Source organism: Oryzias latipes, chromosome 2 (assembly GCF_053564925.1).
Source record: "Oryzias latipes strain Hd-rR chromosome 2, Olatipes_Hd-rR_3.1".
Taxonomy (NCBI): domain Eukaryota; kingdom Metazoa; phylum Chordata; class Actinopteri; order Beloniformes; family Adrianichthyidae; genus Oryzias; species Oryzias latipes.
Genome location: NC_136238.1, coordinates 6,008,764 through 6,034,690, shown reverse-complemented (window position 1 = coordinate 6,034,690; position 25,927 = coordinate 6,008,764). Strand labels below are relative to the sequence as shown.

General features: G+C 42.5%; 2 protein-coding genes across 4 annotated transcripts; both read left to right on the top strand.

Annotated features, from left to right (window-relative positions):
* Window positions 1-1,630: 1,630 nt before the first annotated feature.
* Window positions 1,631-4,499, top strand: LOC101168024 (OX-2 membrane glycoprotein). 2 transcript variants are annotated; one of them, XM_023963752.2, is made up of 7 exons: window positions 1,631-1,749; window positions 2,710-3,048; window positions 3,126-3,395; window positions 3,465-3,503; window positions 3,575-3,665; window positions 3,737-3,767; window positions 3,869-4,499. In XM_023963752.2, the coding sequence occupies exons 1-6, from the start codon at window positions 1,701-1,703 to the stop codon at window positions 3,762-3,764; spliced, it is 816 nt and encodes a 271-aa protein (XP_023819520.1). In that variant the 5' UTR covers window positions 1,631-1,700; the 3' UTR covers window positions 3,765-3,767; window positions 3,869-4,499. The 2 variants fall into 2 exon arrangements, with proteins under 2 accessions (XP_023819520.1, XP_023819519.1); XM_023963751.2 differs by lacking the exon at window positions 3,737-3,767.
* An 889-nt stretch (window positions 4,500-5,388) lies between these two features.
* LOC101158509 (nectin-4) lies at window positions 5,389-18,770 on the top strand. 2 transcript variants are annotated; one of them, XM_004066619.5, is made up of 7 exons: window positions 5,389-5,592; window positions 7,996-8,215; window positions 8,858-9,175; window positions 9,452-9,778; window positions 10,407-10,691; window positions 10,870-10,971; window positions 18,064-18,770. In XM_004066619.5, exons 2-7 carry the CDS (start codon window positions 8,146-8,148, stop codon window positions 18,066-18,068), a joined length of 1,107 nt encoding a protein of 368 aa, XP_004066667.1. In that variant the 5' UTR covers window positions 5,389-5,592; window positions 7,996-8,145; the 3' UTR covers window positions 18,069-18,770. The 2 variants fall into 2 exon arrangements, with proteins under 2 accessions (XP_004066667.1, XP_078787339.1); XM_078931213.1 differs by lacking the exon at window positions 18,064-18,770 and adding an exon at window positions 12,302-15,394 and having other exon boundaries at window positions 5,453-5,592.
* The last annotated feature ends 7,157 nt before the right edge of the window (window positions 18,771-25,927 follow it).

Sequence of the window (25,927 nt, the reverse complement as noted above, 5' to 3'; positions counted from 1 at the left end):
TGAAGTAGGCCCACATATTGTAAATAACGTCATTTTTAAGATTTTCTTCTTAAGTGTTTGCTCTGCCTTAACTTGTAACATTAGTTATGATTCGTGTGTCTGTCTGCTCTGCTTATCAAAGTTTTTGTTGTGTTTTACTGTTGTATATTAGTTCATAATGTTAAATAAGCTGTGATGGTAGCATGCGGCTGCTGCTGCAGCTGCAGCTGCTGCTGCTGCTGCTGCTGCAGCTGCAGCAGCAGCAGCTGCTGCAGTTAGCTGCAGCAGCTGCTGCTGCAGCTAACTGCTGCTGCAGTTAGCTTTTCAAAACTCCAGTTGATCAAGTCATACCTGAGGTCACCAAAGTCTCAGGAGCAACTCACTAACCTGCTGTTGTTAGTATCAATCATTCAGGGGGGGAGCAGATTTCATATGATGACGTTATTGACAAGCTTGCATCAAGGAAGGCCACAAAGGTTAGGTTTTAGTTAGTGTTTTCTGTTCTTAGTGCTGCAGTTACATTTATTCTAGTGTGTTATTAGTGTGATTTGTAGTTTATAATATTTATTTTAGATTATTTATTTGTGTTTGATTAAATATTTCCTAACTGTATTTTTGCCATGCTGATAGCCTTTTTTTTATGTTCCGATAACTGTTATAATGCAGTGCAGAATTCTGATAAACATCTTTTTTTTATATCAATTTCTTAGTTTCAGTTACAATAAACGGACAAAGTGACTTTATTGGGGGGGGGGGGGGGGGGGCGCCAGAGGAGGGTCTCGCCCGGGGAGTAATTCAGGGTAGAACCGCCACTGGCCCGAAGCCATCGGTGTCCCGGCTGCAGCTTTCCACTTCAATCCTTTCTTCCTCCACCAAAAACAAGATCTCTACGTTTGTGTGACGCTTCCGTCCAAGGAGGAGCACTTTTTTGGCATTTTCAACGTTCTAATGCTAATATAACAGACTATTTTCATTCATCTTTGTTGTTTAATGATATAACGGGACGTTTACTTCCGCATTGGTGTTCGGATCTGATGACAGGTTCATGACGTAAGGTGACAGATGAACTTCAGGGTTTGTGAATGAAAAGGAGAATAAAAGCTGCAGCGATCCTCTGCACCCAAACGTGTCTCTGAGCTCCTTATTTTACAGATGAAATTCCGCTTTACTGACACTGAACCCCGGAAAACCGGCTCCACTGACAATAATCTGATTTTGAGTCGCCAAAGGTTCAGAATCTTTTTGTTTTAAACCTATATTTATCTGGAAATAAAGCTTCACAAAAGGCTCCACATCTGTCATCTTCAACAAGCGATGCTCCGATGAACGGACAACTTCGGTGTTTTCTTTTTGTTAATCTATGACTTTTTTCTCGTACATTTACGAGAAAAAAAGTCGTAATTTTACTTTTTTTTTTTTTTTTGGTGGCCCTAAAACTCCGTCGTAGTACAAAAAATACTCGAGCCTGTAAAATGGTTTGTTCTTTCTTTTTAATGTATAATAGAGTTTTTAATTGTATAATCCTTTTTAAAAAATAGAGGTTTCTACTTCACGGATTTTGCCTATCACGGGTTCTTTTTGGAACGTAAGTAACCCCCGCGAAAAACAAGGGTCCCCCACTAGGTGGCGGTATTGAATTTTGTCATTGGGTCCCCGCTATTTACTCCACCGGAAGTAGTGGTAGTAGTAGAATAAGAAGAAATTTGAAACTTTCGGCGGTCATGGGAACGTCTCGTATTTATATTTTACTTTTGTTCTTTGTATCAAAAGGTGGGTGAAATCATGTTTTTTTTGCAATGCAGACAATTCTTTTGTTCTTAAATTTTGTCTAGAAATATTTCAATCCTATTTATTTGTATATCCCAAATTCACGACAACAGCCGTCTCAATGGGCTTTGTACACATGGTGGGCATGCAGGGCAGGGAACACACTTCTGTCTGTGAACTTACTTTCCACCAAAGGTCGACCGCTCTACCTTTTCACAACAGCCACCCCAGAAAACTCATAAGAAACTTTACAGATGCTCGTGTCTGGTGTCAAAGTTTGCATTTAGTAACTATGCATTTGTAAGTTTTTTTCCCACTCACACAGACTTACTTTGAAATGTTCTAGTTTGGAGGTGATCCGGGATTCCATCATATTTTTTTGCTCTTTGATTATGCATTAACTGGATTGCATATATACATGAACATTGTATTGTGCAGTGTTCGCTTGCTGCAGCGATTGAAAAGTGAAACCTCTGCATGCATTGCCAGATAAGAAGTGCCGGGGTCAACGGCAGAACCGTCAGTGCTTCCTGTTCTGTCTGTGGAACAGAGACACCCGTTCAACTTCAAGGGCAACAGTGTCCCGTTATTCTGTTGCCATCTACATGCACGTGTGTTGAAGTATTACTTGGCAAGACACTGAACCCCATGTTGCTCCTGATGGGCATAAGCTGGTGCCAGTGTCCTGCAGTGGAGCTGCTATTAGTGTGTGTGTGCATGAGTGAAAAGGACAGTGACTGTGAAGCGCTTTAAGATACACCATTTAGCATTTTCCCTCTTTGCTTAATTCTTAAAATAGGTTCATTAGAAGTTAAATGTTGACATTTTTCTCTGCAAAGGGATTTTTTCCCCAGATTGTCGGATTTCAACGCTTGCAGACAAAATGTGTTCTTTCTATGTGACTGTTTGCAATGATGGTTCACTTGGACTAAATGTGTTTCTTTTTCCTCCGTGCTCCTGCAGGTGAGACATCCGTGGTTCAAACACAGCAGACTGTGACGGCAGCAGCTGGAGGAGAAGCTCATCTCAGCTGTCAGCTCACTCAACCTAAAGACGTCCTTCAAATCACGTGGCAGAAAATTGTATCGGGAGTAGAGGAAAACATAGGATCTTACAGCGTGGATCATGGAGAACGAGTGGTTCCTAGATTCAAAGGAAAAGTCCTCATCAGCAGCTTTGGGATGCAGAACAGCTCCATCATTGTGAGGAACGTTTCAGAGGAGGACGGAGGATGTTTTCTCTGTTTGTTCAACGCAGACCCTGAAGGGGCTTTGAAAGGAAGAACCTGCCTCCAAGTCTACGGTAAAAAGCTGCCAGCATGTCGGTGTCAGCTCCTCCCTCGCCGTTCTTCACATGTGTGTGGTTTTTTTTTTTGGCAGAGCTGCATCCGCCGGTGCTGCACGTCAGAGCTTCAGACTCAGAGTCCGTGGTGATCTGCTCGGCCACAGGCAGACCTGCTCCCACCCTCACTCTGACGGTGGGACAACAACACCTCAACTCCTCCCACAAGCACACCGTCAACCACAACAACACCATCACCGTCACCGCAGCAGCTGTGCTGTCAGGTCTGGGCTCCAACAGCACTCGGGTTGGATGTTCAGCTGCAGTCTTCTCTGGTCCTCAGTTGAAGGCGTCTCTGCTCCTTCATGGTGAGAAACTCTTTCAAGTTTAGGAGGATGGATTCTGTGTGGTTCTGATGTTGGAGCTTCTTCCATCAGGTCTGGATGTGGAACCCGGATCTGTTCACGGCCGTGGCAGTAAGTTCCTGCTGTGATGTTGGTGCTTCTCTGTTTGAATCAACATCTGATTGAGCTTCTTTTTTCTGGAGGAGTGGCTCTAGTATTGACAGCAGTGATGATGGGAACAGTTTTAATCTCTGCCCTGATCTTCTACATGTGGAGGCGTCATTCACAGAAAAGGTATTTCTGTCCATCAGAGCTGATCACATCTGTGTCTGTTTGTGTGCTAACGTGTTTTTATCACCTTTTAGGTCATTTTGGGGGGAATGCTGGACATAAAAAGTAAGACTCCATCCTTTCTATCAGTCCTGACCTGCAAAGACACTTCTCACTTTTTAGTCTTTAAATAGTTTCTATCTTAACTCCATCTATCTTTGTTACAGAACTGAACGACCTTCAAAGACAGAAGAGAAAACGACCAAGTACAATCAAGACTGTGACTCAAATATTTCAATTAAATTTTATTCATATAGTCAAAATTCACAACAACAGTCGTCTCAATTGGCTTCTTACCGGTAATTGAAAAGTAAAACCTAAAATCAAAACTATCATGAACCCAGAATTCAATAGGACAGAACCCCAGTGGACCATAGCTTCCCCAGCTTCAAAATTACTAGCAGCCAACTATCTGTTATTGTTATTAAGTTTAATTTAAAGACATTAACATTAAGTTAAAAATTCTCTGAATATTATCTAGTCTGACAATAATCCTGTCCACAGAGGAATGTTTTCAGTCTAACTTTGAATGTAGAAACGGAGTCGGCCTCTCTTCCATGAGCTGGGAACTAAATCCATAAAACAGGGTCTTGGTGGCTAAACGCTCTACCTCCAACTGTACTTTTACCTATAAGTCATTGGAAAACTGTTTTTTTATTGATGGTTTTTTTTTAGGGGTTTTATACATTTTTTTGTACTTTCTGTCATTTTGAGACTTAAAAATTCTGTTATTTAAATAAAATGTTAATTTGAAAATGTATACCGTGTACTGGTAAATAAAAAGATTTGTCTTATTTATTTATTTATTTTTTCAATTGTTAACTGGATTCACATTTTTTCAAAAAAACACTAGATGTCACTGTAACCTCAAAATTATCAGGACCTACTGAATTAAACGGTATACATTTTTTTATTTTTAGCTAAACTGAGAATTTCTGGTATGTTTAAACCACCTTTAAGAACATAAAAAAATAAGTTTTACAATGACATTTTAAGCTTTTTTATTTTAATATATGCTTTTAGTGACTTTTACCTCATATATAATGAAAACCGGTTAATGAGAATTTCTCTTCATTGAAAGATGAGACATTTTCACAATGATCCCAAAAATTTAGGAGAGTTTATGCCCCAAAAAAGTACATTTAAGAAGCTAAAACACTGACATTCTTGAATCACTTATCACCAATCTGTCTAAATATAAACACAAGATAAGTAAGAGGCAGTGAAGATGCTGGATTTTTAATTCAAGCATTTTAAAATCTGTTTTTTAGTTTTTTTTAATGTATTGGATTTAAAGTTATTAAAACTTGTTATTTTCTTCTTAATTTTTAAAAATGTATTTAGGTGTAATAGAAATAATTTCTAATTTTTCAAAAATATTCGTATTTTTGCTTTTTGACATAATATCTATGCTTTATGAAATAAACAAACTTTTATTTTGTTTTTTTGATATTTTTTTTGAAAGTTTTTTGTTGTTTTTTTCTTCTTTCAGAACTGTAAAAAAACAAAACTTTCTTTTTCACACAAAAAAAACACCAAAAAATGTAAAAAATTTAACTTCTTTGTTTTAATAGGTTTATATAGAACCCCCCCCCCCCAAAAAAAAAAAAGGCATTACTTTTTTTTATCATAAATTTTAACCAAATATTGTGATTAAATTTAATGCATAATTTCACCCCGTTTTGACTCCCGCTCAAACTCCAGACTGCAGTTCGACACTTCCGCCGGAAGGGGTCGCCGTTGCTTCCGGTTTGCTGGAGGCGGTTAATCAGATTTAGCTTAAAAGCTTCTTCTCTCGGCGGAGCAGTTTCAGTCTGAAGGAACCTGCTGCTCTGTGAACATATCTGTGGGGGAAAATAACTGCTGTTTGGACACAAATACCTGCCAGCAGGTAAGTTTTAACGATTTGAACAAAAAAAATAAAAAGTCTGTCATTTTAAAATTGTTAAAAATAATCGAAAACTTTATTATTTGTTTTGTTTTGGATTTTTGTTAAAATTAGCCGGCGAGGTAGTTTTGGGCAGTTTTTGGTGTATTTATTAAAAATATGAACATATTATAATTAGTTGAGGTATTTTAAATATTTTTCTGGTTCAAATATTTTAAATAAGACGTTTTAAATTAAATTAAACATATTTTAGCTCATATTTATTTTCTTCAAATAATTAAGGCTCACAGCTGAATTAAGGTTTTTGTTGGAGCAGCTGGTTGATGCAGACAGAAATCTGGTTCACTGCTGCCCTGACAGGAGCAGCAGGCTGCTGGTTTGAAGCCACATGGTTGGCACCATAAATAAACCACAGAGAAGACTGTAAAGCTCTGAGGTCCGGTGTGGGTACCGGATGTTCTCGGGTTGCCGGATGTTCTCGGGGTCCTTCGGGGTCCTTCGATCAATGATGACGTCACACTATTTGATTGGCTGTAAGTTGCCACGACCAATGAGTTAACGTCACTAAGTTTTTAAAAAACTTTATTGACAATTGCGGTATCATACATTAACAATGACATTAACGTTAACAACGAACAATAACGATGTAATCAATATTGCCTCGAAGATCAGTCACCATTGCCAAATATAAAATATTGACATAGAAAATAAAGAATAGAGGGGAAAAAAGAAACAATGAACATAACACACAAATAAATAAAAACATAAGTAAAATAAAATAAAGGAACATAGAAAAAATCTAAGTAGTCTAATACTAGTTAAGTTAGGGGTACTCGTGAAGTTTGTATTTCTGAACAAAACTAAGCAATTTCAAGCCATTCTTGTTTTTCATATAATGAAGTGATTGAAAGCAAAAACAGAGCTCTTTATTATATGTTATAAAAGTGATTTGGTCTTCAAAACTTGACCTCACCAAGATGGCGGTGCTCTCCTCCCACGAGGAACCACGTGATGTCTCCTCTAGTGATATAACTCATTTGAAGGACCCTGAAGGACCCCGAGAACATCCGGCAACCCGAGAACATCCGGTACCTACACCGGACCTGATCTGTGTTGTTAAGTCTGATCAAAGCCGAGCTGCAAACCAAAACTCCCTTCATGTCCAGGATGTGGAAACCTGATTTAAGATCTGCAGCCCAGCCTTGGACCTGTTTGCTCTCAGCTTATCTCCAGCAGAATGACTAAGGCCACCTTTTCCCACCTTGCCTCCAGATCCGGCCTCTAAATCCTTTGACGCGTAGGTTTGGAAATCTCAGCTTTCGGTGCTGTCTAGACTCTGATGGCAGCTTGTTTGGCTGCTGGATAATTAGCAGTTCCCCCATGCTGTGGGCTTCCTTGTAAATAGTATTTACTAGACCCCAGGTGGTGATGTTGATGCTGACACGTTACCATGAGAATAATAGTGGACACATTTATGCTCCTGCTGGAAAAATATGGATAGAAAAGCTTTGTTTGATCCTTTTTAAACCTGAAGTAAAGCAGATTTTAAAGCGGATAAAAGACCTGAATTACTCCAGATTAATGTAAACAATTTACTATAAAAACATAGACATAATGAATAAGCCATGAAGGGGACATGGTTTGTTCAAGATGGTAATAAAAGATTTTTTTTTAAAAAACCTTAAAAAGCAGAGATGGATGCAGCTGAATATTACGGTAGTTTTTCTTAAAATGCAAAAATTAATTGTATTTTCCTCAAATACTTTTGTCAGTACTGAAAAGTTCTTTTCAAAGAGAAAAACAAAGTCTTATTTTGCAGCTGAAAAGATAATTTTCAGATTTGTATTCAAACATAAACTTTAGTGCTGAAGTTCTGTTTTCCTTTCAAATCTTTAATTAGTAAACTTCTATAAATGACAAATAAATTGATAAACTCTGGATTTATTGGAATCAACGAGCCGTTAAATTTTTTTACATTTACATTTTTCATCACCGCCCGGTTCAATCTAAACCTTTATTGGTAAAGTATCAACAAATTAAAGTAAATATTTTACCCAAATGTTAAATAAATCTTTATAAAGTAATACAAGTATTTAGGTAAAAGATTCAACTTTTTATTTCTTTATTCATTTATTTTACGCATTGACAACACGGTGAAGTATCCTCTGGACCCGGATGAGAACCTGGTTCTTCCAGGTTCTCATCCAGAACACATTGGGTCTGTCAGAACCTCTGTGACCTCAGACTAACCCTAAACGTTCTGAACCCAAAACCAAACCAGCAACACAAATGAACTTCCATAAACCTTGAATGAACGGATGTTTTCTTTTTGATGAAGTATTCACGTGTCATCTGTTGCTGTGCTGAAACGTCCATCACGGCTGTTGTCCTCCTCTCCGTTTGCAGCTTGGTGTCAGTGAAATGACCAGTCAGTGACCGGCCGCTGTACCCCCCGACCGCTGACGCGTCTGTCTGCGCCGCAGCGCCTCTTGTTCTGCATCTGTGGCCTCGTTGTTTGTAGACGCGGGCTGGTGTTTGCCTGCAGCTGGATGTGCGATGTGTGGACGCTCCCCCCACCCGTGTCTGCTGCTGTGGATCGTTGCTGCAGGAATCTCTGCAGCTCTATGTAAGCCGGAGAGCTTTTAATGTGGATTTCTGTTCAAGTCGTCACTCAAACTTCAAGCTGTGGTTGCTAACGCCGTTTGTTTACAATTTTTCCAACTTTGCAAGGAAGGAATTTCTGTTTTACCAAACAAGGCTTGAGTTAAACACATTTTTTATGGTTTTGGTGCTGCTGCAGCCCAAAAAGGTTAAGTTTCTTCACTTTTGATTGCTGAAACAGCATTTTTCTTAAGGTTTTTGCAGGGATGTCATCTTTAAAGAAAAAAGGCTTTAAAATGTGTGTTTTTTATTAACTTTTAAGGCTTAAAATGCAGATTGGTGCTTGTAAAATCCTGAAAAAAGACTTGAAGTATGATTAAAAACGGTATGAATTGATAATATGTTGAAAAAATAAATCTAAATTCTGTCGAACATCTTTGACCTCATTTTTAATTTAAAAATTAATAATTTTATCGATACAAGCTCCAACTACTTCTGTAAAAACTCGTTTTCTGAACAAAAAAATATACATTTTAAATAAAATGTTTAAAATGAATCTGTAAATTTGAGACTATTAATTAAGTAAACTTACTAATTATGTCTAAAAGTCAGATTCATAGTTCTGATTTTCCTGTGGGGGAGTCACTGACGGCGTGTCTTCTGTCAGGTGAAGTCAAAACGGCGGGCAGCCTGACGGTTGAGGCGGGCAGCGCTGCCTCGCTCACCTGCAACATCTCCCTGGCGACCGGGGAAGTCGTCCACCAAGTGCGTTGGCTGAACAGGCACAAGGTGCCTCTCCTGACCTACGAGCCCCCGGCCCGCATCAGCCACAGCCAAGCCCACGTGCAGCTCACCTCCTCCCCCCGAAACGCCAGCTCCATCACCATCAGGAGGGTGCGGCCCGACGACGGCGGCTGTTACCGCTGCGTCTTTGACGTCTACCCCTCCGGGAGTCAGGAGGGCTCGACCTGCATCAGCGTCACTGGTGGGTTCAGCTTTTGTGTTCTTCCAAAGACAAAGCCCGCTTTGTGTTTGTGCGTCGGGTTCACACAGTTTCACGCTTTCTGCTGATTGGAGACAGACTGTTTTCCTCCAAGGGCAGAGCTGAGATTAGCAGGACAAAAAGCAGCTTCCCTTCCTGTTGCTGTTAAATGTGCACCCGTGCATTTTTACTGCCCCCACACGCCTTTATAGTCAGATTACCCTGTAAATGCAGCTCAAAGGGGCTTTTGGAATCAAACAGAACTTGGTTCTTTAACAGGTAAAGTGCACCTGGAGGGGAACCGGACGGCCGTCAGCGGGAAACCCGTCTCCCTCTCCTGCTGGTACAGCCTCCCCGAGCGGGTCAGCCAGGTGCTGTGGACCAAGACGAGCGAGCAGGGCGACAGCACCACCGTGGCGTCCTACTCCAAGAGAGGCCACCACACGCCCGAGCCGTTCAGGGATCGAGTCCGGCTGAGTCCCACGCTGGGAGACAGCCGGCTGACCGTCCTGAGCGTCCGCACGGAGGACGAGGCCTGCTACACCTGCCAGTTTCACACCTACCCGGACGGAACCAGGAGCTCCACGGCCTGCCTCTCCGTCTACGGTGAGACTCGGTCACCTAAGCATCCATGGCTCATTCCTGTCCGAACGATCAAATTCCGTTCCACATGACACTAGAGGTCCGTTTGCCTGCAAGTGAACCCTGATGTGGTTCAGCAACAGTCTGAATGTCAATGATGTAAACAGTCATCCTAAAATACTTTTTTGGTGAATTTGCAAAAAATACGCAACTTATATTACAAAAAATATGGAAAATGATACTTTTTAAAAACATTCCTGCAACTTTTTGATCATTTTTGTTCCCCCTGACCTCTGCATCAATTGTGCGTCAGTACAGTCGGTCTCACTTGTGCGTTTGCCGTGCGCAGACAGAAAGTGTGCATGTGTGTTTCCTTGACAGCGCGGGAAAGGGAAATGGTCCTGCCAGCGCTTAGCCCCGCCCCACACAAACACAATGTCAGGATGAGGACTTTAGAGTGGCCGGCCCCTCCTAATAAAGGAGGGGGTTGAAGCTGAGGGTAAAGTGGTGATTAATTGGGGGCGCCGACCCTGAGAGGGTTTGGGTTCTTGCTGCTCCAATAAGCTTATCTTCCACTGGAACCAAAGATCCGCTCGGTTTCAGGTTCTGCTCCTCAGAGGTTCTGTCTCTAATCCACCCGCATCTCTTCCAGTTCTACCCCAACCCCAGCTGACCCACGCGGTGTCATCCCCCGGCGTCACCGAGGCCAACTGCACTGCCCAGTCTCGCCCGCCCGCCGAGATCACGTGGGAGGTCGGCGACGAGAACCGCACGTTAGGGGTGCCCGTTTCCTCGGCCTACGAGCACGGCGACGGCACGACCACGGTGACCAGCACGCTGCTCTTCCAGTCGGGGCTGCTGGGCGACATGGCGGTCAAATGTGTGGTCCGTCACCCGGGGCTGGAGAAGCCGCTGATACTGATGCTGGACTCAGACGGTGAGACGGCTAAACAGAGGCCACGCCCCCCTTTTTTTGGGGCATTTTTTATTTTAGTCCAGGTAATTGAGGGACCGGTTATTCCTGCAGCAGAGCAGCTTCATTGCTTCACATGTGTAGTCCAGACGTGGTCGTTTACGTCACGCTTTCACTCATGAACCGTGTTTTTGTGCCGCAGTGTGCCCGGCCATCATCGTCCTCCTTTCGGTGTGCGGCGTGGCGGCGGTTCTCCTCCTGTGTCTGTGCGTGTGTCTCTGCAAGTGCTTCATCTGCACCCAAGGCAAGTCCAGCGTCTGAACGGTGGATTTCTATTTCAAAATAAAAGACAGAAAGTAACACAATGACTTCACAATTTTTCCAGGAAGTTATGACTTAAATCTTATTTGTGTGACATTAATGTTAAATACATGAATCACTTTCCATTTAGAGAACGAGGAAACACCTGAATATGAAAAGGGGAGAAAAAAGAGGGAGTGACCTAAAATATTTTAATGAAAAGTCCACATCAGAACTGAGACACTAAAATGAGTCGATTCTTACAGAAAAGTGAAACTTTTCCTTCTTTGATTCTGTCCTGGACCACAGGAACCAGATCGTTTTGCAATATTCCTCCTTCTTTCTGCAAATTTCAACCTAAATTGTACCTCAAACTCAAAAACTCCCTAAAGTTTTAAGAGCGATGACCTCACAGCTGGTGAAACCGTCAAAAAAGAATAACGGGGCTGAAATGTCTCAAAATCTACGGAGACTAAAGTGTCAAATTCCAGGGATTTTCATGTTTTGGGATCAGATTTTATGTTTTGTTGAAAGGAGGCCACTACCTTAAATTCCTCCCGAGAAAGATTTCCTTTTGTAACCATCGATGGCCTCCAAACACCTCGAGAGGGGGGGGGGCTTGGTTTAAAAATTTGTAAATGTTGAACGGCTTTGGTGTGGCGAGTTTGCTATAGTGGCGCTCTCCTAGCGGTCACCCATTTGTGTACTGAAACATTGTGAAAATGTAATACACAAATCCTTTGCTCAAGCTGAACAAAAGGATTTGACATTCGATATGACCCTATTTGAAATGTGTTTAACAAAAAAAACTCTGTTGCCAAGGGAATTCAAAAATGTATTTTGCCGATTCTTCTAAATGTTACATAGATCTTCCCGTCGCCCTCAGGCGACCAAAAAGTTAAATGGTTGCTATGGAGATAAAATCACAGAAAAGCAGCCATTTGCAGATCTGACCGGGGAGGCCAAGGCCGATGGGGAGGGTGGGCCGACGCCGCTCGCAGCCTCAATTTACGATTATTATGGCCTGCAGCAGCAGTCACTGACTGCAAGGACCATATTGTTTTATTCAACTTGAATTTTCTGCACAAGAAATTGTTGCATCTCTGCAACACAAACTGTTACAGATTTTTAGCAGCCAACATGTCAAAAATGCAGATATTTGTTTTTCTGAAAAATCTTTACGAGGTGTTACTGAACTTTGACGCAAAATCTGAAAACGATTTTCCTCAAACTCACAATTTTTCAGCTAATAAACCAAAAAGTAAAAAGGTTTTAACGATTTTTTTTGTTTTGGCTGAAAGGAACAGATTGATGAGTCTAAGTTTCTTTTTCAGGTCTCTTATCTAAAAGAAAACAAAGTGTTAACGACGTGAGGCAAAGTTTAAGAGAAAAGCCCAAATGTCAGCATGAACGAGAACAGGAGGACAGAACATTTATCTCCTGCAGGAGGCTTTTTCCTTTCCCCGACTCGGCCTTGTGGACTCGGTTTATTCCTATCCAGGGAAGGGGGCGTGTCCAGCGGATACGCGGGTCGGCGTCTCTCCTGCTTCCCGCTGTGGCGGCCAAGTTCTGAGGGCACGTCACGGTCTCTGGTTGCATAAACACTAAAAATATTCAGGGACTTGATGAACCAAAGCAGGACTTCAGGTTCAATGGACGCATTTCTGTTCCTGCGTTTTCACTCAGAGTGGCAATTAATACAATATTAAAGTTTAGAAAATAAAAAAGATTACTCTGATAAACGGTAAAAGAAGGAAGAGGGGATGTCTGAAGATCACAGCAGCAGTTTATTCTGATGTTTTGTCCTAAAAATGAACAAAATCTGTCAGAAAAAAAAATGAATTCTGGTACTTTTTAGATTTTATTAGAACTATAGTGAATAAAATCAGAATACTTCAGTTTATTTCACTTATTTGGAGACTCAACGATTCTAACGAGGAATTTTTTAAATCTGAAATCCACTTAAATGATTACGGAAAGATGCAATAAATGCTTTTAAAACACCAAAACCATTAAAAACAATAATTCAAAACCAGAAGGGAAGCTTTGCTGTATTTCACTAAACTGTAAATGTGTTTTTTAGCATAATCCAACGAGAAGAAAGTGAGTCTTCTCTCGTCTGTAGTCTCATAACTGGAGCTGCACTGTGGTGTAGTGGTTAGCACTCAGGTTCAAATCCCTGCTAAGTCATTTCCGTGTGGAGCTTGCATGTTCTTCTTGGCTTCCTCCAACAGTCCAAACACATTTTTCGTAGCTTTCTTTTTGTTTCTAGGCTGTCTCTTAGCTGTGTGTTTGTGCGTGACAGGCTGATTACCCTCCCCCCATCACCCCACAGTCGCTGGGATAGGCTCCAGCAACCCTGCAAGAGATTCAGCAGGTCCCTCTTCTGTCATCCTTTTGCAGCAATATTTACATTTTCTTTCAAGCTTGTTTGATGTTTCTCCACATTTTCTCCAGCTTTAAATGAGTGGAGGACAAAAAAAGAAACCCTGAGCGCGCATTTGATCACTTTTAAATGATGATTTGTGGAGGAAGCCCTCAGAGGAATTGTGGTGGAATGAGACGGGAGCTACTGAAAGCTGGTGGTGGTTTGGCCAAAGACCAGTGAAGGCAGCTGCAAAGACGACCGTAGAGAGTTAGGAGTTTTAAATAGGACCAGTAGGTGGGAGGGGTCTGGATTTCTGAAATGACAGGAAAGGGAAAAGCAAACCAAGGAGATGTAATCTTCATCTAGAACCAGAAGGAATGTTTTACTAGAAAAGCTTTATCTCCATCTTTTTTTTTTAATCTCAGGTGACGAACAGTGATGTCACTTACAGATCCTGCATTCAGCAGGAATTTCTTTTTTTTTTTTTTTGTGCGGTCAGACAAATTTCTTTCTCCCAAGTGTTAAGTTTGTTGTGTTAGCTGGAGCGCAGAACCGTGAAGCGGCAGCCCCCGCCTTCCAGGAAGCTCTGTGAAAAGATTCCAGTGAACACCTTTCCTCTGGAAACCGTTTCCCGTCCCTTTTCCCTCGCAGGTAGACGTTGGCTCGCCTCTGTGTGTTTTTTGTTAGGAAAAAGTCGACTTTTCAAAGAACACAAAGGAGGGGAAACGGTTTGATAAGCCCACAGATGAATTCATTTGTTTTTACGCGATAAGAAGGAAGTTCCTCATTGATTCAGAGTGAGGAGTTTGGAGCTCCTCCTCCTCCAAAAACCAGCAGAAAGGTCTCCATCCAGCTGGTGACTTACAACCCTGTTTTGGTCACAGTTTTGACACTTTGTCTCTGCGATTGATGGTTGTTTTTGAAGCAGAAACCCCCCCCCTCAGAATGGGACGTTGTGAAAGCTTGATGTAGCGGGACGTTTCCTCGTTTCTGCTCAGGACAGAATACTAAGCAGCTCTGATTGTCTGGGGTTACCAGCCTGGAGAAAGGAGCCTCTCTCTCAGTCTAATCCTTTTGGCCTGAGCCATACGACTGACACCGGGGGCCCAGATGAGGGGACGGTTGAGAGCTTGCCCGCTTCATAACAACGTCCCCCCCCTCTCTCTGTTCTCTGTGAACCGTCGCTGTCATTTCTGCTGGCAGCTTGGGTGGTTTGTGCTGGGAATAAGGCTTTTATTGTGACGGGATGCAGATTTCTGCAGAGCAGACGGGTGGATGTCTGTCAGTCACAGACAGAGCTTCTGTTTGTTCTGTAATATTTGGATTCCTCGTGTGGTTTGGACCTCAGTAAAATGTTTCATCCCACATATGTAGGCGAGCTGGTCAACATCTAAGGGTAACGGGAAACTTCCAGCAGATGTTTGATGTCAGGAAGTGTTTGGTTTCATCCATGAACATTTTGGTTTCTGTCCGTATTAGTCCTAAAGCGGATGTTCCAGTGTTTCATTCTGACCAGTTCTGTTTTTTTTCTCCGGATTTCCAAGCTTTTATGTACATTTTTTTTTGTTTGAAGTCTAAGACGTTAACAGTAACTAAAATGACGTTTTTGCAGTTGCAGGTTTTTCTAGAATACGTTGACAAATGGCTCAAACTGTCGAGCCGTCTTTTATTTAGTGAAAGTTTAAGGTCGATAGGTTGTGTTTTTGTGTCTTTAAAGCACAAAAACCTCAAACATTTAATTATATCTTTACAACAAAAGAGTTAAACTCTTCAAGTGGATCAGATCACTTCAGTTTTTCATGAGTTTATTTGCAGTTCTCAGCTTTTACCACTAGATGTCACTAAAACCCACCAGTTTTTTTATTGTCTTAATTTTTTGACGCTTTCATTTGGATCATTCAAATCCAAAAACATAAGGAAGTGTAGGATTTTACAATGTATGAAACAATCAGAAGATGAAAACAATATAATGTAATAACTAATAAAAATAAATAAAACATAGACATAAAACCCAACAAAAAGAAGCAATAAAAAAACGTATTAAAATAAAATAAAAAGAAATAAAGGCATTTATCCAGGTAAACCGATAAACTATTGAAGAGTTTTATAGCTTTCTAATTGTGTATTTATTGAAGGGATTTATAATAAAAAAAAAAGCAGGAGATCGTTTCTGAAATGAAAAAATTGGGCTTCTCTTTCATAAAATGACATTTTTTTTCTTTTTTTTGTCAATATTCGAGTTTAATATTAGAAAACAACAAAAACAACGGGGAAGATCTTTGTTGTAATTTGCTAATAAGCAAGTCAGAATAACGAAAAGCTTAATTTAATTAAACAGAATTGTGGCATTCCTAGAAGTTAAACTCCTTAAATACATTCATAATGAATTGATTTAGTAGAAATAAGCTTTTATTAGTTTTTAACTGAAACTCTAAATGTTGCATGTTGGAAAACAGGAAAAAATGGGTGAAACTTTTTCCCCTTTGACATCATACCTGGTATGAACAGAGTGTGGAATTGTGTTAATATTAGGGGAACAAAGGAGACATTTGTTGATTCATCTGCATAATTGTGTCCTTCATTGTCTCTAAACTGTTGCTGGACGCCGTTTCTCTCAGAAGAAGAGCCTGTTTCAGAGCTGTGGCCTCTGGGTTCGGGGTCAGACCATAGTGTGGCCTCCGACAAGCCTCTTTCTAATCCGAGACTTGCCTCTTGAAGACGGGGAAGAGTTCTTCCAGTAAAACGGCGACGGCTCTATTTCTGGCGGCGCTTCCGGCCAAGCGGCGGGGAGCAGAGCGGAGGGAGGTTTTCCCTCCAGAAGAGCTTTCCTTTTCTACTCTGCTTGTATCTGCAAAGCCTCATCAATATGACGGAGATCAGATGTTGGAGTGCGGGGAGGGGGCGCCACCTGCTGGCCAGTTGCAGAAAATCCTCTGGTTTGTTTATTTTCTTCCACAAAGTTCAGCGACTGTTTAAACAAGTCTTTGTTTTAGGAGTGGCCCGTAGAGTTTGTGCACGTGGCGAGGCCTTTACAAACGTGCACGGGCTTGCATAAGGATGTTTGCTGCTGTGGCATTTCAGTGACACAACCATGACTGTGATGCTCTATGTTGGGAAACTCAAATCTATTTTGACTTTTTCTTCTAAAGCTGCAGTTCACTATAAGAGTTTTAAAAAGCTGCGGTTTGGGCTGAGATTCAGTGAAACTATCTGAACCTTTTCATGGTCACCTGATCAGGAATTCAGCGGCTTTTTTTTCCCAGCACTGTCATTTGCGGCGATGAAACTGCTCTGAAGGCACGTTTACTCATCACTGAAGGCTGAAAGGTTGAAGGTTTTACTTTTTGTTTAAAAGGAATTTTGTTAAAAGAAAAAGTCTCACATTTATCCGTAGTCCTGTTTGCTTTTGTGTACCTAAAAACACGTTAGTGGAAATGTTTGTTCAGATCCTTTGGATTATAAATGTTTAAAAGCAGCTTTGTAATTAAAATTTTAACCCAATAACTTTCTGTTAAAAGAAACCGGAGTTACTCATTTACATGAAGCTTTTTTAGTTTTCTCTAAATAAACCAATCCCAATCTTTGTTTACGTTATAAAAACTGTCCAAAGCAGGGGGGGGGGGGCCCAACACTTTTTTTTTTTTAGCATGGAACCGTTGACTGTATGTGAGAACTGGAGTGAGTGATGCTGCGTTCACACCGGGGTCGTAAACCCGTGTTCAAGCGGCCACTTCCAGTAAATAGTCTGTGTAAATGTGCTAATATGCACGTTTCGGGTGTCCAGGTTCAAAACTCGCGCAAGTGTGCATCGATACGCAAGTTTTTGATTCTACGTCCAAAACACGCAGCCATTGGACGCACAGTGAAGGTTAAGGCATCCGGTCAGTTTATAACTTGAAAAAATTAGGATTATGAAGAAAATGGAGCAAGAATCGAATAATAATAGTAATAGCTGTTTATTTCTCTTTAAAAGTCTAATGAATAGTTCCTGTGTGGAACACCAAGGGGGAGGAGTCACTCGGTCCAGTTCTCTTATACAGTCAATGGTTCCACCTAAGGTGTGGTCTTCTGACTACCAGCGGGGTGTGGTTCCCCCCCCCCCCCCCCCCCGCCGTCATCGTTTGCAGTCAAGTTGCGCAGTTTTTGGAAGTGTCAGTGTAGTGACTAACCTGTGACCTTTTGACCTCTCCGCCTAAAACGTCTGGAAGGTTGCAGAAGTGAAAACCACTCCCCAGTTTTTTAGGGGAAACACCTGAGGATCCCTCCATCTCAATTATTAAAACTACAGTTGTTTATGTTTCATTAAATAAATGTTTTTTATCAGAAATTCTTTTCTGGATTTAAAAAGTGTATTTTTTGTTTTTAAAAAGTGTAAAATTATAAAAGTATTTCTTCTTTTATCTCATCGATGGTCAGAATCTTATCGTTTTATGGTCTCAAGCTTTTGCTGGCCGGATTTTTCTTTTCTTTTTTTTTTTTTTTAATTATCTCCAGAATCTTAAATTTTTGCCTCTGTTTGTCACTTATAGATGTTTGTTTGTTTTGACCAAATAAGATTTATCCCCAAAACTAAATCATCCAAAAGAACAAATTCCAATGAATCAATAAAATCGATAATCGCCCAGCCCTACTGGAAAGACTGATGAACCACTATTTTCTTCACATTGTATTTGAGTTCAGGCTAGAATCTTCCAGACTGACCCTCCGTGTCCTTCTGTTTCTGTCCAGACTGATCGGTTCTGCCTCCATGAAGGTCTGGTGGAGATGTGACCCGGCTGCTCAGAACCGTCCCCTCAGCAGGATTGGCTCTGTGGAGACTTCTGGACACTTAAAAACACATTTTTAATGCTAGAAACCCCACCGTGTGAAGACTAGACACTGTGACATCACTCTGTGAGAGGCGTGGCCAAACTCCTCACAGGTGAGTGGAAATGTGGACTGATCTCCTCCAGAAGCACACCGAGAAGAACCAAAGTGCTCCTCTGACGGAGCAGAGACTCTCTGGAGACACTTGAGGTGTTGACGCTAAAGCAGACTCACCTGAGAACGCACCTATGGTCACTCGGAGGAGAAGGAATCCAACAAATGATAGTTTTCCTTTTGAAAGAGGAAAACCCGATTCGGGTTCAGTTCACCATTACTGTAAGTCACTGTACGTGGAAACAGCGTTATGTTTATTTTAGTGAGTGGGACTCAGCGGGGCGGGCGGGCGGGGGTCTTTGTGGTTTCCACCAGCGTAGGAAAGGTTTTCTACGTGCTGAAAGGCGAACACGTCTGTAGAAACGCCTGTTTGTGCAGCTGCTGCAGACTTGCCGCCACACCGTCACTGCACTGAAGAACACGTTTTAGACTTTAACCGCCTCCAGCTCCTGCTGCACTCATGTGTATGTGTGTGTAAATATAAAGGTATTTTTAAAGTAAAATTATTAATAAATAATCCTAAGAAATGAATTTTTTTTATGTGCTTTTGTTGTTTTAAGGGCTCAAAGGGTTGCATGTCATTACATTTTTAAGCTAGCTAATCAGCTAAAAGTTTTTTAACTTTTAAATAAATCTTTATTTAAAAATTGGTTTCAGGTTCACAGGTTTGTGTTTCTTTAAAAGTGTAGTTGCAGTGTGATAATATGATCACATAAAGTCTCTTTTGTTTTTTTTTCCCCTAAAGAACTTGGCTTTTATAGTTAGTTTGACCATTTTTTGTTGCAAAAATTAACAGCAGCTTAAAAAATAGAAACGAGACATATAAATACAAAACAGCGGCCAAATTGGTTAAATCCTTGAATTGTAATAAAGGAGTTGCTCAGATTTTTAGCTTTTATTGAGTAAACCCTATGTGCTATGATATATTTTTGTTTTGGTTTATTTTATCTTAATTGAAGCTAACATTTTGGCTTGATGCTGAAAAATGATAAACTTCCTTGCATCACCACTAGGTGGCAGCCTCGTCCAACCGTCGCCTCCGCCTCTGCACTCATAAAAATGCACCCTTCTCCTTCAACTCGACTAAAACCACAGATTACAGCAGATTACAGTTGAGGCTGATAATTTGGCTCACGTGGGTTATATATTACCACGGGGGGGTTTGAGTGTCTGAAGCTGCGTTTTGTTGCGGCCCATGAGCCAGGCAGGATCTGCTCTGACTTCTTTAAAGTTGGCCTTAAAATACTTTTTTTTTGGCAGCAAATTTTTCTAAAATGTAGTGTTTTTATTTCCTTTTACAAAATAAAAGTTGGTTTGTTTCCTTTGTGAAACTTACCCTCAGATTTTTTCCTTTTTTTGCTTTCAGAGTCGGATGGTTTCAGTCTTCATTAACCGCTGCTTCCTTAATCTGAAAAGAGATCTAATCATCTAATCAGTGCAGAAGAGGGGTTTCTAACCCACAAACATCCCTGAAAGCCGCTACAGTTCACTCTAGCACCCCCCCACCCCATTCACTTTTTTAATTTAGCTAGTAGGAATATAAAACAAACATAAATAGCTGCAGCTTTTCAGGATGGGGTGAATCCTGCATCACACTAACGGGAATCTGGCAGCGGATTGGACGAGTCACATGACCAGCCCTGCATCATCAGGTGATGTAGGGCTGATGGAATCGACTAAAAGTTGGTGGGGGATAAATGAAGATCTTCGAATAATTTCTGAGCGAAGCCTGCAAAGAATTAAGACTACTTCTAGCTGGTGGTTCCCAAAGGAAAATCCAACCAAATAATTAACTCTTTACGACTTGTTAAGTTCTAGAAACATCCAACTCACACCTGTTGTGGTGACAAAAATAAAAGCCTGCAGAGTTTCTGCTAATCTTTTTTCTTTTAGCAGTTTGTGACAGAAAACCATCCCTCAGATGCTTCATTTACTCTTCAGGGCTAAGTAACAATATATCTACGTCACTGATTCCCAAAATCCTCACAGAGACCGTGACACTGCAGGTGATGTGCAAAGGCTGAATGTTATGGAGAAAACTGAGATGAACTGCAGTGTTTAAATAAAGATTTGGAGTTTCCGATACAGTGGCGACCATCCTGACCTTCGCCGTTGGCGTTTGGCCCTCCTGCTGCTCAGAGACTGCAGAAGGTGACCAACACCTCACGCCTCAACCTGCTCCCTTCTGGAAGATGGTATCTCTTTTTTTTACATTATATTTAATTAGTCATGTGTGCATTTTAACAGGAACGGTTTTCCAGATTTAAATAAACTATGTCTATTGGGGATTTCTATTCTATTTGTCTAAATCGATCCGTCTTGTTTTTTCTCACTCTGGTTTAATTTTTGCTCATTTGTACCAAAAAACCTTTAATATACATTGCAGAGTATTCTAGTAGTATTACTTGTATTTTTAAAACACATTCAGCTCCAGCAAAAACTCACATTTTACACTAAACAGGAAAATCTGTACACCAACTGTTGCAGTTCTTCAAATGACCACTAGAGGCGGATGTCAGAAAGGAGCGATTTCCTATTGGCTAAATTTAAGGTGTTTTTTTAACATATATGTAAAGCAGTAGCCTAAATGAGTCAGCAGGGGTGCTATTGTGGTGCATGAGCTCTCTGGGTTCAGGTTTGTTTTCTATTGTATCCCTCGCGGGACACCGTATTTGGAGTTCTTGACTACTCTGTGTGGCGCGAATTCCCTCAGTGTTCGTTTATGGTTTGGAAGGTGGAATTGTCAGCATCAATACCAAATAAACGGCGCAGTCTGAGCCACGACCTTGATCACCGTGTGTCCGACTCCTGCCTCACTGGGTACCCCTAATCAACTACAAATAACACAACGCAGAGTCTTCGGGGTAGAGAGGTGTGAATCCTGCACGGAGTGGGTTACATCTTTGGTGCCATGACCCGGATCGTGGTGTTTCAAGACCGAAGAAGTTTACGCTTTAACAACGCCACGGTATTGAAAAGTCACCATCAAAGTGTGTTCTGTGATAAATTAATTTTTGTTTTGTTGTAAGAACGTGGATTTATCAGCAGTTTTATAGCAAATTCAATGGTACACTTTTATTTTTTTATTATTTTCCTGTGTGAAATATTGTGCTGATGACGTCATTTAAGCAAACATAACTAATCTCTCGTTTTTTTTTTGTGCTAAACATACAGCTGTGTAATAACATTTTGAGTGAATTTTATTTTTGAGGGAATTATTATGTAAGAATCATCACACATTTATCTAATTTTCTGAATTTTGTGCTGGCACACAGCTTGGGGTACGTTAGGCTACCCATAGTTGAAGGTACATACATTTTTATTCTTCTAACCAAATCGAAGGGAGAGAGACTTGAAGATGATGAGTGACCGTGTAGTCTCCCCACAGGAGACTGGTTCTCCTGCAGCCATATCAGGCTCCCTACCCATTCCAGGGCAGGTGATAAATCGCAGTTACAGCTCGCCAAGGACAACACACACCCCTCCCCTCAGTGAAGGAGCAATGGCGGGCACCAACAGATCATCGGTGAGGTCAAAGCTAACCACCCAATTCCTCCCTACCCAGCCATTGCAGTTCCAAACTCCAGTTCGGCAGCCCACAGAATCCACACTTTGTACACAGTTCACCCCAGCAACCCCCATTTTGTCACCCTATACTGATCTGGGTGCAGCTTCAGCTCAAGGATCCACCATGACACTGGCTGTAACCTCAAATGCAACACACCCAGTGCCCCAGACCAGCATGCACAGCTTTCCAGCATGCACAGCTTTCCTTCCACCTCCGGCCCCCCCATGTCTTAACTTCCCAGACTCAAAGAGTATACAGCAGCCCACCAGGAACCACTCAACAATCTATCCTTTCCCAACACAAGTTTATCAGCCCAGATCCCAGGTACCCACTAGCTATGATGACTTCCCTCAAGCTGAGCTGACATACCAAGGTGCAGAGCTGGGGCAAACCTCCCAGTTTAACATGTCCCAAGCAGCAGGCCACAACCCCCAAGTCCCCCCGTATTCTTTTGCCAACAATGCACAGGGGCCCACTGCAGCTATGCCCAATTCTCTGAATGTGACCCATGGATTTGGATCTCCCCACGCAGTCCCTCCCCACATCCAAACTCCAGTCCATTTGCACCCGTCTTATGCCCCCCAGGCTAGTGTACCTCCTGATGCTGTCACTCAGCCCACCCTGGTGTCCACACCCTCCGCTCATATGCCTACACCGCTATATGATCCAGTAAGAGCCACAGGGCCATCAAGTCTCCCTCCAGCCGCTTATGGTGGTTTCTTGCAAACTCATCAGGTAAAAAATGTCCAAGTCTTCAATGGTAATGCTGATAGTAGGATGCTTGTAGAAGACTGGATTCGTGACATGCAATATCTCCTGGAAGCAATAGAGCTCCCCCTTCATCTGCGCTTTTCCACGGTGGTACGTCATTTCAGTGGTGAAGCCAGGAAGTTGATTTTGAATCTACCCCCCATGACCAATATGGCGACACACAAGGGTCTTTGGACCCACTGGCCGACTTCTATGAACGTAGCCAGCGATCAGGGGAGTCTGCTTGCTCCTATGCCATATCGTTGGAGGCAACTTTGAGGGCGGTGGAGGAGAGTCAAAGAGGCGGTAAGCCATTCCCAGATCGGGATTGTAAACTCACTAGACAGTTCCTAAGGGGACTGAATGATGAAGATGTGTACATGAGAATTGCTCCAATGAAACCCAGGCTTTTGAGCTTCCGGGAGCTGCAAGCTGAGCTCAGAAATCTGACAAAAGAAACAAAAAAATTCCAGTCACTACACAAGTCAAAGAGGACCTACACTCAGGTCCAGGTGACACCCGACTGTAATTAAAAACTGATGAAAGGAAAGACTAATCCAACATCAGAGTGGTCAGAGATAACAGAGATGATAAAGAAACTAGCTCTCTGTCAAGAGGAGCAGATGACCAGATTGACCAACCTTGAAGCAAGAATTACTCCTCCACCCCGTGTCACCTTGCCAAGAGCCCATCCACCTCCAGTATCAACAACTCAGGCCCCAATTGTCACATGCTACCGTTGTGGAAAACAAGGACACATAGCCCGGGTTTGCAGAGCAGTGCTGCAAGACCACAATCAGACATGGGCTCACTACCCTCAGCTCACAACTCATGCAGAGGAGAGCACATCTCACTCAGCTCATAGTTTAAAAGAGTAGAGCCCATCGTCACGGGGGTGACGATGGGCAAGCCAAAAGACCCCATTTTGCAGGTGAACAGGGATGGTGCTACAGGAGAGACCACCCCCCTGGTGGGCCCAAGAAATGAGGGGGAGGTAGAAGTCAATGGAATGAAGTGCAGGGCGCTCATTGATTCTGGCTCCCAAATAACTAGCATAACCCACAACTACTGGTGCAACCACCCCACCCTTCAGAAACAGAAGCTGCAGCCCTCTAAGATACTCATAGTAGGTGCAGCTGGTCAGAATGTAACCTACCATGGTGTCATACACCTTAACTTGAAGGTGTTGGGAAAAGAATTTGAGAAAGTGCCAGCTTTTGTTGTCAGTGATTCTGAGTATCGCGCCTCTGTTCCTCTGCTTGTGGGAACCAATGTTCTCCGTGCCTCCAGAAGCCATCTCCAAGCAACTTATGGCCAGCAGTTCATTTACCAGGTGAAAGAGAGCCACCCAGAGTGGTACACCTCCCTGTTGGAGATTGGAAACACTGAGCGCTGTGATATTGATGACGTGGTGGGGTCTGCCATATACACTGGCCGTAAAATACACATTCCTGGGGGAAAAGAAATGGATCTTAAATGCAGGATCAAAAGAGGCCCACAAAGAAAAACCTACACAGCCCTGATTGACTGCCACTCTTCTATACAGCTTCCCCAAAACCTCTTGGTTGCCAAAGTTCTTGCAGATGTAAAGAGGGGATGTGTCCCTGTCAGAGTGATGAACCTATCCTCACATCCCATCACCATCAGATCCCACACACACCTGGCCAATGTCTCCCTGGTGGCCAGTGTTGTAGACTTTTCAAAAAAAAATGTAAGGATGGGTGCAGAGAAACATGCTTGTGTCTGGACCAGGTGGTGTCAAGCTGTGCAGTAGACCTAAGCAAAGCAGCAGTTGAGAATGAGAACCAGCGTGCCCTCCTCAGAGAGCTGGTAGAGAAGAATGTTGGTGTGTTCTCCCAGCATCCCATGGACTATGGCCATACAAAAACTGTGCAACACGATATCCTACTGGTTGATCCTAAGCCTTTTCGACTCCCCTATTGTAAAATTCCTCCATCCCAGTGGCAAGATGTGAGAAAGTTGTTGGTAGACATGGAGGCAGCAGGAGTCATCAGGCCTAGTAAGAGTCCATATGCTTCACCAGTGGTGGTGGTGACCAAGAAAGATGGCTCAATGAGATTATGTGTTGATTACCAGAAACTAAATTCCTACAGCACGAGGGACGCATTCCCTTTGCCTAGAATAGAGGAGGCTTTGGAAGCTCTGGGACAGGCAAAATTCTTTTCCACACTTGACCTCACCTCTGGATATTGGCAGGTGGAAGTGGCAGAGCACGACAATCACAAGACTGCATTCAGCACCCCTATGGGGCTGTTTGAGGCCAACCGAATGCCGTTTGGGTTGCAGAATGCCCCCTCCACCTTCCAGAGACTGATGACCTGCTGCTTTGGAGATCTGAATTTTACTCATCTATTGATTTATCTCGATGACCTCATCATATTTTCTAAAACATTTGAGGAGCATCTGGAGAGGCTGCAGCTGGTGTTCAGTCGACTCCTAGAGCATGGCCTTAAGCTCAAACCCTCAAAATGCCAGCTCATGAGAAAGGAAGTGCACTATTTGGGTCACTTAGTGTCTTCTGAAGGGGTCCGGACAGACCCAGAAAAGATTAGCCGCGTTAAGGACTGGGTAACGCCAACAAACCGCAAAGAGGTGTTGCAATTCCTTGGCTTTGCTGGCTATTATAGGCGATATGTATGTGGATACTCTGCTCTGGCCGCGCTCTTATATCGCCTCACATCCGGGGATCCCAGAATGAGAAAACGAAGAAATAAGCAAAGCCTGGCACCTGACCCACCATTCATATGGACTGATGAGTGTGAGGTGGCATTTCAGGCCCTGAAAGAAAAACTCACAAGTGCTCCAGTACTTGGCTATCCAGATTACAGCTTACCATTTGTCCTTCAGACAGATGCCTCAGGGGAGGGGCTTGGCGCTGTGTTGGTTCAGGTCCAAGCTGGGACTCAAAGGGTCATAGCCTTTGCAAGTAGAGGTTTAAGCCCAGCTGAAACTAGGTATCCTGCACACAAACTAGAGTTCCTTGCGCTGAAATGGGCGATCACAGACAAATTCCATGACCACCTCTATGGACGTAGATTCTCAGTCCAGACAGACAATAACCCTCTGAAGTACGTCATGTCCAGTGCAAAGCTGGATGCAACAGGCCAGCGGTGGGTGTCTCGACTGGCTGCCTTTGACTTTGATGTCCAGTACAGGCGGGGGCAGAACAATACCAATGCTGATGCCCTCTCTCGGATGTCCCACCAGGAGGTCACTCAGGCTCTGCAAACATGCCCCCACCAGGTGAGACCTAGTGAGCCCGGACATGGCATGGAAGAACCTACACAGGGCCCACGTGACCCCACACATCAGAGTATGCCGGTCTCTGAGAAA